The sequence below is a fragment of the Anser anser genome, assembly GCF_964211835.1.
Source record: "Anser anser genome assembly, chromosome: 1".
Classification (NCBI taxonomy): domain Eukaryota; kingdom Metazoa; phylum Chordata; class Aves; order Anseriformes; family Anatidae; genus Anser; species Anser anser.
Genome location: NC_139720.1, coordinates 66,403,477 through 66,421,012, shown reverse-complemented (window position 1 = coordinate 66,421,012; position 17,536 = coordinate 66,403,477). Strand labels below are relative to the sequence as shown.

Genomic DNA, 17,536 nt, shown 5'->3' with positions numbered 1-17,536 from the left:
GTGGTGGTCATGATGGATAGCAACCCCTAACATCACCCGGAAGTAATATTCCAACCCTCATCCACCCTCATGCTCCCACAGGTTCCCGGTGTCCCCATGTGTGCAGTGCATTCAAAGACAAAATGCTGGTACTCACCCTACGACCACGATTATAAAATCTAGTAAATTCCAGCCATTGCGGAGGTAAGCGTTGGGGTGAAAGAGGAGTCCATATGCTATTACTTTTAAAAATGCTTCCACTGTAAAAATTATGAGAAAGAGATATTCCACTCGTTCCTGGAGAGAAGAGAAGAGAACAAAAATGACAATGGTTAGCTTGAGTTACAAATGCCGGACAAGGATGTTTTCTTCTCTCACATTCCACCCATGCAGCCTCCAACCCACTGACTTATCACTTGGGTACATCTAACATGCATGACTTGCCAGAGGACTTCCCTCCTCAAACCTGCATATTCAGCAGCAAGTTTGACAGGACAGTGGCAGCAAATTTTGGTTTGACTCTGAAATTTGCTGCCCTTGCCCTGGCAGAGACTGGCCACGACACAAGTCTGTGAAAAAGAGGAGGGCAGAGGGCCTGCAGGCATGTTGCAGCACTCAGCTCTCTGCAGAGAGCAGTGCCAACTGCTGCCATCCCTGCGAATGAACCGTATCCAGTCCTCTTCTACCTCTGGAGAGGAAACGCTGCTGGATGCAATGTTGCAGAGAGGGGCAGAGAGAAATAGAGAGGGGCACATCTGAGACTGATGGATGTGTCAAACTTTGCCTTCTTTGGGACTCCCTTTTCTTTTGCTAGGAATAGGTAGGCTGACTATTGGTGACAAACGGTTTACAGATCAGGCTGACTAACACAAGAGGCATTTAGTCATTCCATCAGAAATGTACATATCCCCCTGAAATGAGGGCTGCAATTAAGCACATCAGAACAAAGTCACTTCCAGTGACAGTACAGTCTGATTCAGGACAAGCACGCAGCCCTTTAGAGTCAGTACACAGGCTCGCTGTCTCTCATCTCTGGGTTTTTAGCCCCAGTGTGGAGTGTGAATAGCAGCACTGCAGAAGTGGTAGGGACCTCCATCCAAGTAGGAGGGAAGTTGCAGCGTTAGCTAATCACTACAAAAGTGCTGTGTGAAAAGCTGAGTGGGAAAGAAGTATGTGAAAACAAGATGACTGCTAAAGGAGACTAGGTCCCTCCAAAGTTAAATTGAGGTTATTAGAAGTTATTAGAAGTTCCCATTCAAGAAACAAAAGTCTGAAAGAAATACAAATTTAAACAGTCTAGGAGGCATTCTTAGTCATATCTTGTAGGATACCCAGCAAGACAATCAGGCAGCTCACTTTTTTTTTTTTTAAGCTCCAAATTGCAGTTGCCCTTTCCCTCTGTCCAGAAGTGCTGCTAAATGCATGTATGACACTTTTCATATGATACAGCAATACCAAATGTGCAGGTTTATGAAAAATCATTTCATCATTTGACTGAGTTGTCCATTTAAACCTCTTCCACTCAGCTCCAGGTAATTAACAGGATCTCGCTAACAACTCATTAATCAAAAACTGTAATACCCAGTTCATCGGCATGTTTGCATTAACATGTTATTTTACATGCCTGAGAAATTCCACCTGATCGTAGCAGACACGTGCTTGTGCTTTAAAATATTGCTGTCTTCCCTGACATAGTGCTATCACAATGGTTGCAGTATTCCCCAGTGTTTACTATGGGGAATATCTAAAGAAGAAGTATTGTTCTGTAGTTATCTGATCCAGTCATAAAACTTTAGAACATGCCCTCAATACAGAATTTGCTCATCATTGTCCCACATAGAGATAGATCGGGTCACTAAGGATTTTTCTCCATTGAAATCAGAGAACGAAATAACAGCATAAAATACTAATGACTACTCAGCTCTGCTTATAGTAAGTGCATTGGTGTCTTAGCTAAGGAACTGGCATCTAAGTGCTAACATCCAGTAGTCCAGCCATAGGCTTGGCTGCAGAAAAGAGCTTTCATACTCCTAGAAGGGACTGACCTGGCAGCCCCTACTTCCTCCGCTGCCCCTGACAACTGAACATGTACTAAGTGATGTACTACTCGTAGTAAAACAAACACCACCAATCAATCTCGATGCACCCATTCTAAAGTAAGCCAAGCTGTCAGGAGATCTCTTAAAAAAAAAATCAGACCAAATCATTGTGTGATGGGAAACCTTGGTGCAGCATTTTTGTGCTGCCGCACCTCTCTATCAGCACGGCAGGACACGGGGCCAGGCTTCGACCTGTGGGGCAGGCAGGCAGGCAGCCTGCAGTGCCTGTGGGACAGTGCTGCCACCTGCTCTGCTCTGGTTTCTGCATCTTTTGTGGCTGCAGCATCCTGCTGTGCTGGTCTGCCTAGCCAGAAGAGCCTTGCCGCTCCATGAATTTCATTGAAATTCCTATAGTAATACAATCAAAAGACCAAGGAAGCAAATACTTGGGAAAATTCTGGACGAAAAATCTCTTTTTTTTTTTTTTTTAATTATTATTATTTAATATTGCACACAGCAGCCAGTATTTCAACACCTAACAGGTTCCATTTGGTTGGGTTTAGGAGCCTCATCCTTTTCTGTCTCTGAAGATGCCTGTGGGATGATAGGCTCCTGTTTTGCTATTGCAATAACACTGTTTGTTGAACCATGTTATTGAGGTTATAATATGCTGAAATCTTACACACGTGTATGTATATCTATACACAGATATATGCATATATCCATATACAACTATGAACTGCTTGAATAAAGTCTTTACAATGCTCTGGTTAAGGTGGAAAGATCCATGAAAATAACATTCTATAAAAGCCTCTGAAATGAACATAAGACACAGAATGCTGAGCAGGGGAGAGAAATTTTATGATCTTCTGCACTTACATTATGATTTCAGGATCTAAAATTGAAGGAGAAATACTGCCCAACTTAAACAGTGCAGCTGCTCCAAGACCATTTCAAGAAGCTATTCCTGCTTGGAATTGAGAAGAATTTGAAGAGCCTGCTAATTAATTTGTGTTCCCTTTCTTCCGAATACTGTACAACTCAAGAGCTGTAGAACTCCGCGGCGAGGTAACATCAATGGGCTCGCAGAACCTTGGGCGCATCCCAGTTCTGGTGCCACCTTGCCTGCCGAACTTACAGGTGTGACTCAGCCGCTCCCTGCCTCAGGTTAGACATGAGAGGCACACCTGAAGCACTTGGCAGCCTTAAAACCATGGACCCGTCTCTGCTAAATGGGATTCTTCAGTTCTGGCTGCTCATTCAGAGCTCTGCTCCCACAGATTAGGCAGACTGGGCCCCGGTATTTCAGGCTCCCTTCATGTCCCACAGCATCACAAAGTGTCCACGACCCCAACTCCTCTAAGAAACCAGTTTGGCGCCATTTCAAAAGAAATGAGGCTAAAGAAATATCAGGGCTGCCTCCTACCTTCTGGGCAGGAAAGGAGATACCAGCAACTCTGCCCCTTAAAGCTTGTACCCAAACCACAGCATCAAAGGAGAGCAAACATTTTGGAGCTGTACGAAAGAGGGTACAATATTTTTTCAATTATATTTTAGAGAAGGGAACGGTGCTGATGTGGCTGGGACACACGAAAAGTACTGTAGGTTGCAGAATTACAAAGCAGGAGCTTCCTGCTTGGACAGTAGTGATGAAAACATTTCAAAAAGGAGAAAAAAAAATAACCAACAACAAAAAACAACTATGAGTGGAGGAAGAGGAGGGACAAAAGTTTTCTAAAATTGGCCTGTCTCTGGAGCATACACAGATGTTTGGGGGCTGGCTCCGCCACCGTTCCTTTTTGTTTTTGTTTTTCATTAGAGATACAGGACATGAGCATCAGCTACCCTAGCTGACAGACTAGCCAGCACTAACACTGCCAAGAAACAAATTGTACATCGTCTTACTCTTAACAGAGAAACAAACAGTAACTTACTGTTGAGCCTCTAAGACATATTTCCGAAAGAGGATTACTGTATTAAGTAAGAAGCCTCCCTAATCCCATGTGCTTTCTGAAGACGTCATTGGTTTGTTTTTGTTTTTAATTTTTAAACTCTACCTAATAACATCTTGGGTTCATAGGAGTCTGAGAACAGGAAATCCCAGTAAAGTACTGTAGGGTGCCATGAGGTTTTCCTCCTGTCATGACAGGGGTGAGTAGACCAGCGCTCTTTCTGAAAAAACAGTCTCCAGAATCGTTCGCTCTATCTTGATCCCTGGCTCTCCAAACCCCAACCACACAGCAGCACTGCTAGGTCATAACATTTTCTTTGCAAGAGTCACTCAAGGCTCCAATCAGTCATGTCCTCGCATTTCATACACCCCAGTCTAGAGAGGTGGCAACCTGAAATTCAGTCACTACAGGTTTTCTCAAACATCGCTGTCTCTCTCTGATAGCACCCAGCTCTGCTTGCTACAAACCATGCTTAAAAAACTAGATCTTATATATTTGAAGCAATGCTCAGCAAGTCCTGCGCAGCTAGGACCTTTACAAAGCTGCCTGTTTGACCTTAGACCAAGTTACGTCAGTGTCTGCATTATTATTCCCCAGTGTTTCCCTAACATAACGGAATACATTTCTTCAGTAATGCAAATACTCAGTTATCCAAGGAAAACAACAGTGTTTTAACAGCCTCTGTCATATAGGATGTTTTGGCATTAATTGTATAAATAGGCTCTGAGAGCACTCAGATGTTTTCCTAGTAGGGAAAACAAACTTTTGCTGATTGGAAGTAGGGAGACTGAGCTGTGGAGCTGGGAAAGATGGTCCAGAGGCTTTGCATAAAAGGTGCCTTGTTTTTGGATTACAAATTATCATTACATCTGAGCTATGGAGACCCTCGCTGTGTGAATATGCTGACCTGAAGGCTACCGTTAGCATTAATATATGACCTTCAGTGCGGAAGAGCCACATACGTGCACTTAAGGGATCAGTTCAACAAACAAGATGTTAGGACAGGTTTCTTGACACCAAGTTACTTCTGAATGTGTCTGGTTACTCAGGAGACATTTTCAGCTAAGTATGCACGAAAATAGTACAAAAGCACATGAAGGAATAAAAAGAGCGAACATGTTTAGACTTTTTTGACTCCTGAAAACTACTGTCACTGCAGAAAGCACTGATAATTTCCAATTCATTTGATAAAAAGAAAGGACTGATAAGATAGCATATAGCTGAACATAACCTATTTTGCTGTTATACTGTGGTTCCTAAGACAATGTCCCTGCTCCCCAAAAAATCAAGCAAAAGAACACTATCTAATTTTACCTGACAAGGACAACAGAAGCCTGAAGAAGGAAGCTGGTGGTTATCACTCCACTAAACATAACCCCCTGTGCTGGTGATCAGAAGTCAGAACAGCTTCTGAAAGGCTAGATTTCCAAATATCATCAGCTCTGTCTTCGGTCCATTCCAACCAAAGGCAGTGCCTATATGACAGTCTTTTCTGCAAGCAAAGTTAAACACATACCGAGTGCTGCAGAAATACCATCTTCAACTAATAGCCGTAAATGGGAGATACTGTCATCTGCTGTGACTTTAAAGATGCACAACGTTAGAAAAATAAACCAGATGAGTGCAGAATTCTTGCTAATCTGAAATAAGCAATTATAAAACAGGTATGTAGCACAAGCCAGCCTTCAGTAGTTGGTAATTCACAACACGCCCATGATCCACTTAAACAACTTCCATGGAATTCAACAGAAGAGAGGATATTAATAGTTTTGAATGATCACAGACCTGATCCACATACACTATATCCAACTGTTCCTTGGCAAATCAACAAATACTTCATGCGTACGCCTGAAGGATTGAGTCGAAGCTCAGGATCAAGTCAAAGCTCTTTTCTCTCTCTCTCTTCTGTCTCTCTTTTTTTTTTTTTAACACAAAATTTTGGCTAGGATCAAATGGAAGTTATATATGGGTTCAGCAGAACTACATTTTGTGTCAGAATCCAATTGTAATACAAAGCCAAAGTCAAAGGGGGTCATTCCCCTCTGCTAGGCAACTTGCAACAAATACACTTCCCCTTTCAGTGAGCCACATGTACCTTATAAATGCAAAACAAAATACAGATGATAAATGCCATTATTGTTCTGTTTTATCAACATTTCACCTACAGTTTTACTAATAGAAGTGGAGAAAAAGGCTCTGGCTATACAGAATAATGTAATTATTGGGATTCCTACATTTCTGAAGGGGTTCACATGCCAAGATTATTTGGACCACAATAGGAGGAGAGAGATTTTGAAGCCTTTATGCTGGAGAAGATTCTGAGCAACTTTTGAAGACAGCTCTGCTTTGAGCAGGAATTTGGACTGGACAGGCCCCCAAAGTCCCTTTCAACCTAGAGTTTTCTAAGAATCTATATGCATATTCGATCATTATAAATTGATCTCTAGTCCTCAAAATAACCTAACAAACCAGCTATTTCCTTTCCATTCACACATCAGTGCTTCCCAGCTGAATGTCTCATTCTCTATTGTCAATATTGTCAGACATATGCCTGTCTGGATTCACATAAAGGATTACACATTCAATTGGACTTCAAATTTGGACTCTGGTGCTGATTAAATGATGTCTAACCAATAGAAGATTTTTCATTATGGTCTTTGGCTAGCAATAGCAGAAATCTCTTGGGTTTTCTTGCTCAAGATTTTTTCTTTTTTTGTACTGGAAGAGAACAATAACATTCTACCTATATGTGAATGAAAGCCAGAGAATATGCTCCTTATGGGCTCAGTTTTATTTTGGTGCAACAAAGAATTAAAGCCATCCAGACAACCTATGTACAAACATTCAAACCTGAAAGGCTCTGAAGAGTCAAAAATAAGTCATGTCCTAGTTCCTTTTGTTTTGGTCCACTGCTCTGATTAAATTGAAATGAACTGTCACTTTATATTCTGATCAGACCAATAAGAGATTACCCTTCCAGGGGAAGCAACATTAGGGAAGGCAGCATAAGGTTTATGACTCATTTTTTTGTGAGAGCCTCATTTAGGATCTCTGGATAGGAATTAAAAGCTGGCTAGGTGTTGTGCTGTTACCATGCCTAGGAACAAAATTCACCCCCTAGAAGAAAGCTTTTTACTAGTCTCCCTTATGCAGTTTCAGAGGCATTCTGGCACCTTTTCCCAAGGTTAAAAAAGCCATTTGAAACACCACAGTCAATTGTCCATCTACCAACCACTGATTAAGGACAGGGTACCAGAAGCATCCATTTAAATCAGAGCAGCTTCAGCATGACAGCTACATCTAATAGATCATCACAAGGCATATCATGTCTCATTCAGCTCCTAAAATGGCTCAGATAAGTTAGACATTGACTATTCAACACGCTCAGGTGTTTGCATTTGCTCATGTGTGCAATAAAATATACAAGTCTATCAGCCATAAAACATTTCAGTGTCCATTTTATCAACTTTAAAAAATTATTATTAATATTTAAAAAACACAGCTCCCTCTAGCCTAACCTTCCTGTGCTCAAAACCATGTTAGTGTTAAATTTTGAATACTTTGTTGGCAGGCAGAACAGTAAGTATACATCCCACTTCAGGGGGGATTCTAAAAAAAAAATCCACTTAAAACAGCATTGGCTCATTAGGACTGTTTCTAAAAGGCCTTTCAGCACAAGATACATGAGCATGCTTGCTTTTGGAAATAGGATACATGATGTTAGAAATGACTGTTGTAACGATCTTATTGCTTTGTTCCATATACACCCTGAAATTACAGGTGTGGAGTTCTTCTCATCCTATATTCATAATCTGATCATGATTATATGATCAGTGCTTTGAGCACATTATTTTTCAATGAGTTTCTAAACTTTATTGCGGCAGTAAAAACGCTTAACAAAGGCGAATCCCTGTCCCCAAGAGATTTATTAATTTTAAGTCAATCACATGGTTTCAGGGCCAGACTGATGATGTTTTAACTGCCTGGAATCAACGTTATCACAACTACAGTTTGCCTACCTTGCAAGTTTAAGCTGCTATCACATGCAGTGGTACACTGAGGAACCTTCAGGTTTGTAACTAGGCAACTTTTCTAAGAGCCCACTAAAAATTGGGCTGCAGAACGAAGGACTGAATTTCCAACAGAACTCAACATGTGAACAGTGAATTCCTTTGGAAATGTGCCTATAAATAAGACTTTCTTTGTGCCAAGGGTTTTTATAATCCCTTCGTGGACAAGTGGTGTGGAGTTGCGTTCCATGATATTAACTTAATGAAGCATCTTTTCTCTTAGAAATCTTTTTTTTTTCTTTTTTTTTTTCTTTTTCTTTTTAAAAATGATATGGACCTACAAGATTTTGAGTAATTCCAGTACATGCCAGGTTAGACTAAAATATAGACTAAATCAGGTAGAATTTTGCTACTAATTTTAACATGGAAAATACTGTCCTTTTACAAGCTGAGTCAGTAATTATCCACAGACTGAATTCCCCATTTCTCTAACTTCTCAGGAAACCTTCCTGAAATAGCCTTGCACGGGCGGCCCCTCCACACACTGTGCCGTGCACCTCTGGCGGGGGCCCTTGCCACAGGGCGTACTTTCAGGCGAGGACAGGGCTAGCAGGGGAAGGATGAGGACGGATGTCAGCAAACGTGAAACCACAGCCACATCCAGCACGATTTAGACCCTCTCTGAGCTACCCCCAACTACTGTATGCCCAGACTAGGAACTGCAGAGGCACAAGGGACCCCCTGCAGAAATCCCGCCCTGAGCCTCTGCTGGAACACACCACTGAGCACAGACTTTTCTCTGACTGACCACCCAGAAGAGCTCCTCAAATCCCACTTTTAAAAGATTTCTGTCAAATGCATTTTAATCCAATCACTCTTGGGCATTTTATGATTCTCTAATTTATGTTTTTAATCTACTACAATTCTTTTATAATTGTTTGTGCAGTGCAGTGACGCCTGACAGAGAATGCTTTATAAATAAATTGAATTTATGACTATTTATAACCTCTCCCTCTTGAAATTTCTAAGCAAATAGATGGGTCCCACAGTTCAATTTATCGTGCTCTGAGGTTGGGGTCTCTCTGTGCACATTCATATGAACACACAATAGACACACAATAGAGAGAGAGAGAAAAAAAAAAGAGATTGAACGTGTGTGTGTGTGACCTTTTCTTTCCATGAGTAACTTAAGGGCATATTTAACATTCTGTTCACACTGCTCATGGCAGACAGGAAAAACACAACTGAAGGGAATGAAAAATGAAAAGTCCTTGCAGCTTCTCCGTCTCAGCCTCTATCTTTCTTTCTGCGGGGCAAAGGATTTGAGGTTTTGTTTACTACCCCTGAGTAAGTTTCTGTTCGTTTGCTTGCCGCTTGAATGGACAGGGCACATAAAATGAGGCACCTATAAGGACCTTTGACAACCGGCACATAAAACTCATTTTATTTCTTTAATGGAAGTCTAATTGGTAATTAAAAACATGACTGTGACCTGTGCAGTACCCAGAGAACAGAAATGAACTTCATTTTAAACAGATAAAGCTCACAAGGCTATACAGCTCTGCATAGTAGCAAGATTTCTTCTGGTCCAGAAGTGAAAGAAATGCTTCAGTTTCCTGCAGGTTTTGCTAATTTAGGCTTACCAAAAAGCCCAAGCAACCGATATTCGTTGCCAGTTCTCCTGTTCCTTGGTTTGACTGCCACCAGCCACTCTGCCCACCCTCAGCGTAGTGGCTGCGGGTGTCAAGATAGGCCCAGGGCCTGGAAGCTGGGAACCAGAATTCAGATTCCTTATCCCTCCTGTCAGACTGAGGCACTTATTTTCATTTCTTATAAGACAACCATTTATTTCATCCTCACATGTGCGTGTATTGCAGGTGTAAAGGGGACAAGTAATACTCTTGCCAAGCAACACCACCTTCCATCCAGTTAGGCCAGGACTAGGTGGCAATCAGGTGCGACCTCAGCCTGTGGCAGAGGCAGGACACCAGGTTACCCTCACACAGCTTGCAGCAGTGCTTGGGTGGGTGCAGATTAATGCAGGGTTGTGTCATAACAAAGTATTTGGATTTGTTTCAGCAAACCCAAACACATGGATAAGGAACGTTAAAACGTTTTTTTTCAATAGAAATATTTAAATGTAATGCTCTGTTATTTCTGCACTAAAACTAAGAATTTCCCTTTAAGGATGGGCAAGAGGGCAATATCACACACAGAATACTTTAACTTGTCATTCACGTATTCAGCAAAACCAAATTTTGAAATATCAGAATTTCCCAGGGAATGCAGATTTCCACCAGTCTGACTGGAAAACCAGCAAAAAGCAAGACGGAAAATGGAAAGAAGAGAAACATCTCTGAAATGGGTTAGTGCATGCTAATACATTTAGTTTGTTAAAAATAAGGAAAAAGGATTTTAATGAAGTTCAGGCATTAATAAGGAATGAACACTGCACTGGTACCATCTTTTGCAAGCGAAAAGTCTGAAAAGAACTGCAGTGAGCTACCAATTTTCATGCTGCTCTGAGAAGAGAGGCAAGCAATGTACTTATGTTTTCTCTTGCTATGATAAACCCTTACAAAAATATTTATTCTCATGTAGATAAACTTAAAATTAAAATTGAGAAAAATATTGCACTCTGGACAGGGAAAGGTCAGGAGTGTTATTAATATCCTATAATGCTCTTTAATTAAACTCAGCTTGATTAGCTTCTGGCTAGTTTGCAAACAGGCGTGCTCTTCCTACATTCCCTGGCTTCAGGGGTGGCTTTATCCCCTGCAAGTAATGCAGGCTGCAGGCTCTCTGTCTAAAGGGAAAAGTAGGTTTCAGCCGGCCTGTCTGAAAAACCTAAAATCCCACCCCTAACCAGAATTCCCTTTCTTCAGTTACAGGCAAATCTTTATTAAGCCCATTGCTCAGGAGGTCACTCCCAGTGAAATGATCTCGAAGAACTCAGCCAGATTTCCTCTACGTCGGACAGACTACTGCTCCGGGCTGGCAAACATTTTGCCAAATGGACTTGGATTTCAAAGATTTTGTGTTCACTTGATGAAAATAAGATGTTACACACTTTGTGTTTTCACTTACTCTTTTCCCAAGGCTCCCTCTCTCCTCAACCACCCTCAGGCTCTAAGCAAACAGGATTCATATTGATCTGCCTGAAAATTATTTTTAATGCTATTAATGTTATAGGCTGCTGTACTGGATGTCTCCCAAGTTTTTCATCCTTACTAGTTGTTCTGACTGATCTATAATACACTAAAACCATCACTTTTACCTTGCTGCTGGCCAAATCCCTAATCACACTGCTGAAATAAAAGACAGCCGATGCCTGCACTGGAACTCATTTTGGTGGGGCATAAGTGTTCTCTTGTGCTCAGTACATACTCTTCATGGCCTTGCAGACTCTGCACAGTCTCATCCTATGACATTTTTTGGCTTTTTATCCCTCCCTTCCCCCACTCTGCTTTTTGTACATTTTAGGTCATGCATATTAAAGTTGGGCTCATTGCTGCCAGCTCAAAAGTGACAGAAGCTGGATGAACTCCTGGATGCTGTTTTAAGACAATTATTCTCTTATCATACCGTTATCGCCCAGTCAAACATGCAATGATTACTGTGTTTAAACAAAGACTAACATTTTAAATTCAAAAACATCAAATCAAACTACACATTTAATATTGGAAGAAGTAATACCTTAAAGAAATGGTATGATATGGCATGGCACGGTGTGGTAAAGCTTTTAAGGTGCATCGTATAATAAGCTTAACCTCACTTTTCAAAAGAAAGTGGGGGGTAAAAATACAGATTTTGTAAACGCTTAAGAAATCTGTCACGGAACAGATTAAAAAATAAGTTCTTATTTGGACAAAATTTTCACCAACTTCTAGCAGGTCTGCATGATCAGGAACCAAGTAGGCTTTGTTCCACTAACACCAGAAATTCTTCTATAGAGACATTAAATAGAAATGCATAGTTTTGAGGATTTTAATGTTTTCTTATAATCATCTACAAACTGTGCTAAGGCAGCGTTGTGCTAATGTTTGAGAACTCAATGGTGAAACTGCCAAAAAACTAAAATTAAATAGAATAAGTTGTTATTATTTACAGAATAGCATAAAGGTTCTGAAAAGGAACAGACACAGAAATGGTGAAAAAAAATTGATATAAATTTCATTCTGTGTTAACTAAAATTCTGTGGTACCAGTAGTAACGTACTAATGGAAGAAGAACAAGTTGTACAGATAATAAGCATTGCCTAGTCTAAAGTTTCTTGTGATCCCTTCAAAGGCTGTAGGACCAAATTCAGCAACCTTTTTTTTTTTTCATAGAATATTTTATTGATGGAAAAGGACTTTGTGATTAAGTTTTACAAACATTTTTGTTCTGCTGAAATATTTTCATTTTAGTCAAACAGTCTAAAGTGAATTTTTCCAAAACTATTTCTCTCTCTTATAGCTGTTCCCTCCCTACAGGATAATCAGGCTTCACAAAGATGAGGAAAAACATTAGTAGGATACCATGTCACAGGGACTTGTCCCATGCCCCATGAGCTTGACTCCACTAGCTACATTCCACAACTCATCTTCTAGGCACACTATCTGTCTTGCATGTATTTTCTTTCACTTTCCCATGAAATGCAGCAAAGTGAGACAGCAAACTATGCATTTTCACAAGGAGATGAAACAAAAGAAGCAAGTGCAACTATGAATTCAGTGGCCTTTGGTAAAGGGTATAAAAAATAACTAAAGAGAATTTTTTAATTTTAATGACAGACATGAGGAATGACAATGAAATCTCTTGTATAACTTGACAGATGTGGTAGGGCTAAATTATCCCACATGTCTTCCAGAACTGATTGAAAGGATGGGATAACTAGGAATAAGTTTGTCTCATCACCTTAGTAGTGCTTTAGACCTTCAGAAAAGGCTCTAGAGGCTACAGTTGATTACAGACTATGACTCAAAGTCATGCTATTGCAAAACAAATAAAAGCACACATCATGCTGGGATGCGTAAACAAACGTACAAACCACAAGACACAAGAAAAAATCCTTCTGCTATAGTCAGAGGTGAAAGTTCTGCTGAAAGTCTGTGAATGAAGGAATACAGGGATGGACTGGAGAGGGTGCAGGGGAGAGCAATGAGCACAAGGGGACCTTGTGAAGCATAGAAAAGTGATCTGAAAGATTGTTGTGAGGCTGATCTGCATAGAGAAGAAAAGACAAGACAAGGCTACAGACTGCTGCAGAGACGCAGCAAATAACCCTTTTCCTTTCATTGACTTTGCACACGGCAGAAAGTAATGGCTTTACAATGGGACAAGGGAACTTTAGGATGGACGACGAGGAAGCCTTTCCTTGAGATGCCAGTACTGGTAATAGGGCTGTGCCAGAGTACAACGGCCAGGAAATTCATGGAGTTTAAATCACTGGAGGTTAAATCTTCTTTTGGTGCCAGAAAATGGAATAAACGGCCTCTCAAAGTATCTTCTAGACTTAAATGTTGCAGTCCTGAGGATCTAATAGGCCGCAACCCAGCCAGATTTGTCTCATAAGGGAGGCAGCTGTCTATTGGTTTTGGACAGAAAGACACCAGGGACAATCCTTGTATTCATGAGTAAATAGCCTTTCAAAAATGTCTTTGACACTCTTACAACTAAGCAGATCTATGCAAGAAATCTGTTAGTCATTTGGGATTTCAAGGAATGCCTCCGTATGTCATCATTTGAAAAAGTAGCTCAATAGCTCTCTTGGGGGAAACAGAATTCAGGCTTCTCCCCAGGGCTGATCAGTTTAGAAATGCCATTGCCATCACACTGGAATGGAGTATGCTTTTCTGTTTTTATGGCGTAGTTTCGTAATTTTCTAAGATTACATTGTAGAAGCCAATTCAACTGGAGGGATATTCCCCCTCTGGGAAGGTGCTCCATTATTATTGTTCTGACTGATTCTCATCTGGACTGCTGATATTCATAGTGGAAGGTTCACTTCCTTAGTAGATCTGCCTCTGAAGGGCTTTTGGGAACATGACCTTGTGGATGTTTAGTTGTCTTTTGATCTCTTCTGCTTTGGGTCCACAGAGCCCCTGTAGCAGAAATATAGGAGCTTTGCTGAGCATATTTTTAATTAATCTTGGACTTAGAGAAATTTGAAGATTAGTGGATTGCTGAACTACTTATGTCTCTGGAGCAATGCTGGAGTTTCCCTGTTACAAACAGCAGAGAAAAATCAGCAGTTGTTGAGAATTTGGCTTAGGCCACTGAATCTACTGATTTCCGTAGATCTGAGAAGCCTTCAAAGAAGCATACTACTGGCTTGCATAAACACAGTTTCCTTCATCCAATGATTGCACTAAACTTCACAGACAGTAATGAATGAATTAAAATATAAATCATACCACATGGGCAAGAGAGAAACTGCCTTCAGTTCATAACTGGGAAAATTGAGAAATGCACAGGATAAAGGTATCTGAAGATTTGAGGTCTTCAAGTTCCATTATGGGAGAGGCTGATTATTTATTTATTTTAGTTTTTCAGAGACACCAAGTGCTTTGTTGACTAATTGGAGTGAAGATGCCTCAAGGGATGGGAACTTGGTGCACTGGCTTGGTTGACTTAACCAGCTAGTGAGCTAATAACAATTTAGAGAAAATGAACTTCTGACAAGCATAAAACTTTGTCTACATGTTTGGAAATCTTTGATATACTCCTGGTGGATGAAAACTATGATGTTGCTGTCTTTGCCCCTCTTTGTCCCCCTCAGTTGCTACCACCCTACATTTTACCTCCTGTTTCTGCCATCTTTATCTCGTATTACCATTTGTTGTTGTTGTTTTTTTTTGGATTCCACTTTTCCTCACATACAAGCATTTCCAGAGGTTCAGCTGAAACTGCAGGCGTTTGGGTCTCCCAAAAGCAAGCTGTCCAAAGCGGAAGGACAAATTTGGAAATTGAACCTTCCTGATTACCACCCTTGTGACAAAATCACAAGTGGGGTGGATGGGATCCTGGGGGAATACACTGCTATTCCACACTGTTGATAAAGTCTACGTACCAAGGTATGTTTGTGAGGTGTCAAAGAAACTTCATTATCTGAAAATATTTTTTTGGGGGTCACTTCTCTAAGCTATTCTGATCTATAGTGCTATACCAATACATTTTTAGTGATGTTTGCATTGTTACAACAAAGGATACCAAGGCATTGTAAGCGCAACTACAGTGCTGATAGAGATGAGAAGCACCAACATTCCTTCTCAAACAGCAAATTATATACGACCAATAAAACAACTGACTGTTTTCTCAAAAACAGTCCAGCAGCCTTCCATTGCCATGCTGGTTGCTGGTTAAAAATGGGGAATATATGATAATGATATATGACAGCATAATAATTTTATCATATTGTAGCTGGTATGTAGTTTCATTTGCTAAAAACTTACTGATCTTTAGTCCACAGCCAAATATTGGCTGGGGTGCAGAAGGTGTAGATAAACCCCATTTACCCTTGCCAGGGAGGGAGCTGTAGCACTTGTTGGCCCAGCAGAGCTCTGCCGCTCCATTTACAAACCCTGCCTCGGATGGGCTGCAAGGGTCACAGTGCAGTTCAGAGCCAGACCCTCTGTGTCAGTCTGCTGCTCCTCCTGCCTGTGGTTGTATGGGATTTTTGCTGAGAGACCAAAATCTCCCGTGCAAAATTATGATTCGTTTCAACCACAACAATACCTGATGAGGTGCACTGTCAAGGATTGCTACAGTGATGTGGTAGGCCTTTGCTCTTCAAAAGGCAGAACAAACAAACAAACAAACAAAAAAACTAAAATGAAAACAAACAAACAAACAAAAAAAAAATAAAAAGAAAGCTCACATCCCTGGGTCTCTGCTGAGAAATAGGCACAATACAGCTCCCTCTGCTAAGGCCTTGGTGCTTCTTTTCAAAAGCAATCAGAAAAATTCACGCTGTGGGCGAATTAAGGAGAAGGGGAACCAGAGATCAAGCTCCGTGCAGGGTCACAAATGAGAGGGGGTACTATTGACTTTCTGTTGATGCCAAGAGGTCACCAGACCTCTTAGAGACGCGTCCTGGCAAGCCTCGTGGGGCCAGCACTGCATGGCATAACTGTGCAAGTGAGGCAGGACTGCACCAGGGGAGCACTGGGGCCTGGCACCCAGTGGCGGTGCCTGAGGAGGGGGAAATGGCGACCTGCCCTCACCCAGCTCCTGCTCCATGCTCGCCCAAGGGAGCTTTACAGCCTCCGAAAATAATCTTTATGGGGCTGTGCTTTACAAGGCAGTAATTTCTGAGAGGAATGCTGCAGCTGTAGCAGTTCTTCTTAGCTGTTTAAGAATATGCTGGTGTTCAGGAAAAAGAGCCTGCGAGTAACAGGTACTATCAATTTCTGACTTTCACTGTCTTTGAAATTCAGCCCAGTTAGGAAGGAGGAAAAAAAAAGTGTGTGCTGTCACACATACAAATCTATCCACATCAATACATTTTAATGGATACTTTTTATTTCCTCTTACAGCTTTTCACCTCTGAGCAATGCCTAAGAGCATACAACACCCTTGGCACTGCTCTGTAAGATGAAGTCCCAGGTCTCCCTTGGAAACTTTCCTTTCAGAGCAGTTTAATAAGACGTGATATGAACACCCCAACAGCTTCTTCCTCATCGGTTGGAAGTATTGCACATGCTGTTTTGACTGGATTCTTGCTAGATAAATACAGCCTACCTCTACCAGAAAAATACCCAGGCCCTGCATTTTTGACTGGAAAGGCTTTCTTTCCTTTGGACCCTGAGTAATTCAGTGGCTTTGCCTCCTTTAAAAGCTGCATCCGCCTGCCTGGCGTGCTCACATGCCAGCGGAGAGCTGCTTAATCCCTCTGTATGCTCCCCATCTTCCTGTCAGGAACACAGAGCATTCCCAGGCCTTTACATGGATGCAATGCAAAAGTCAAATTTTTCTATTTTTGTTTTTATGCTAAAGAATCCCTGTACCATTAAAAAAATAAGACCCAAGTCCCCTCTTTTTCAGTATTATCTGTTTTCCTGCTTTCCTTAGTTATGGCTGATTGGTTATTAACTGCCATGACATATGAGTCATGCAGGATCTAGGACACAGGATGTATTCAGAGTTGCTTAATCATGTTCTCATATTTAACATGTACACTTGTTTATTAAGTAATAGAGATGTGCATGATATTTACATTGCACTATATTAATTTGGGATGTTAGCTAGGAAGGGCCAGAGAATGATTAACAAAAATGATACAGACAAATGAGGAGGAAGAAAGGAAAGCGAAAACAAAGCACAATGAGAAAGAGACCCCCAGGGAACAGGAAGAAAGGCTTCACATTCAGAGTTCTCTGCTGGGACACTTGGAGGTCTCTTCTCAGCTATACTAATTTAAGTTCAGAGTGATTTTTGTCTTATGGTGCACTTCTAATTTTACCCTGGAGTAGCCAACCTTTCTACACCTCAAACTTTCCTCAAAAACACCCGGCTTTCAGATGTTCCTACAACTACTTGAGTGTACGAGGACAACAGTCTGTGCACCAAATCA

The 17,536-nt window shown here is 41.1% G+C and overlaps 1 protein-coding gene across 50 annotated transcripts in view; it reads right to left on the bottom strand.

Annotated features, from left to right (window-relative positions):
- CACNA1C (calcium voltage-gated channel subunit alpha1 C) overlaps positions 1 to 17,536 on the bottom strand; it is a 494,083-nt gene that overhangs the window by 204,055 nt on the left and 272,492 nt on the right. For all 50 annotated transcript variants that reach the window (XM_083821259.1, XM_083821285.1, XM_083821290.1 and 47 more), the window contains one exon: positions 137 to 276. In XM_083821259.1, coding sequence (XP_083677385.1) covers positions 137 to 276 — 140 coding nt within the window. The remainder of the gene's footprint in view (positions 1 to 136; positions 277 to 17,536) is intronic.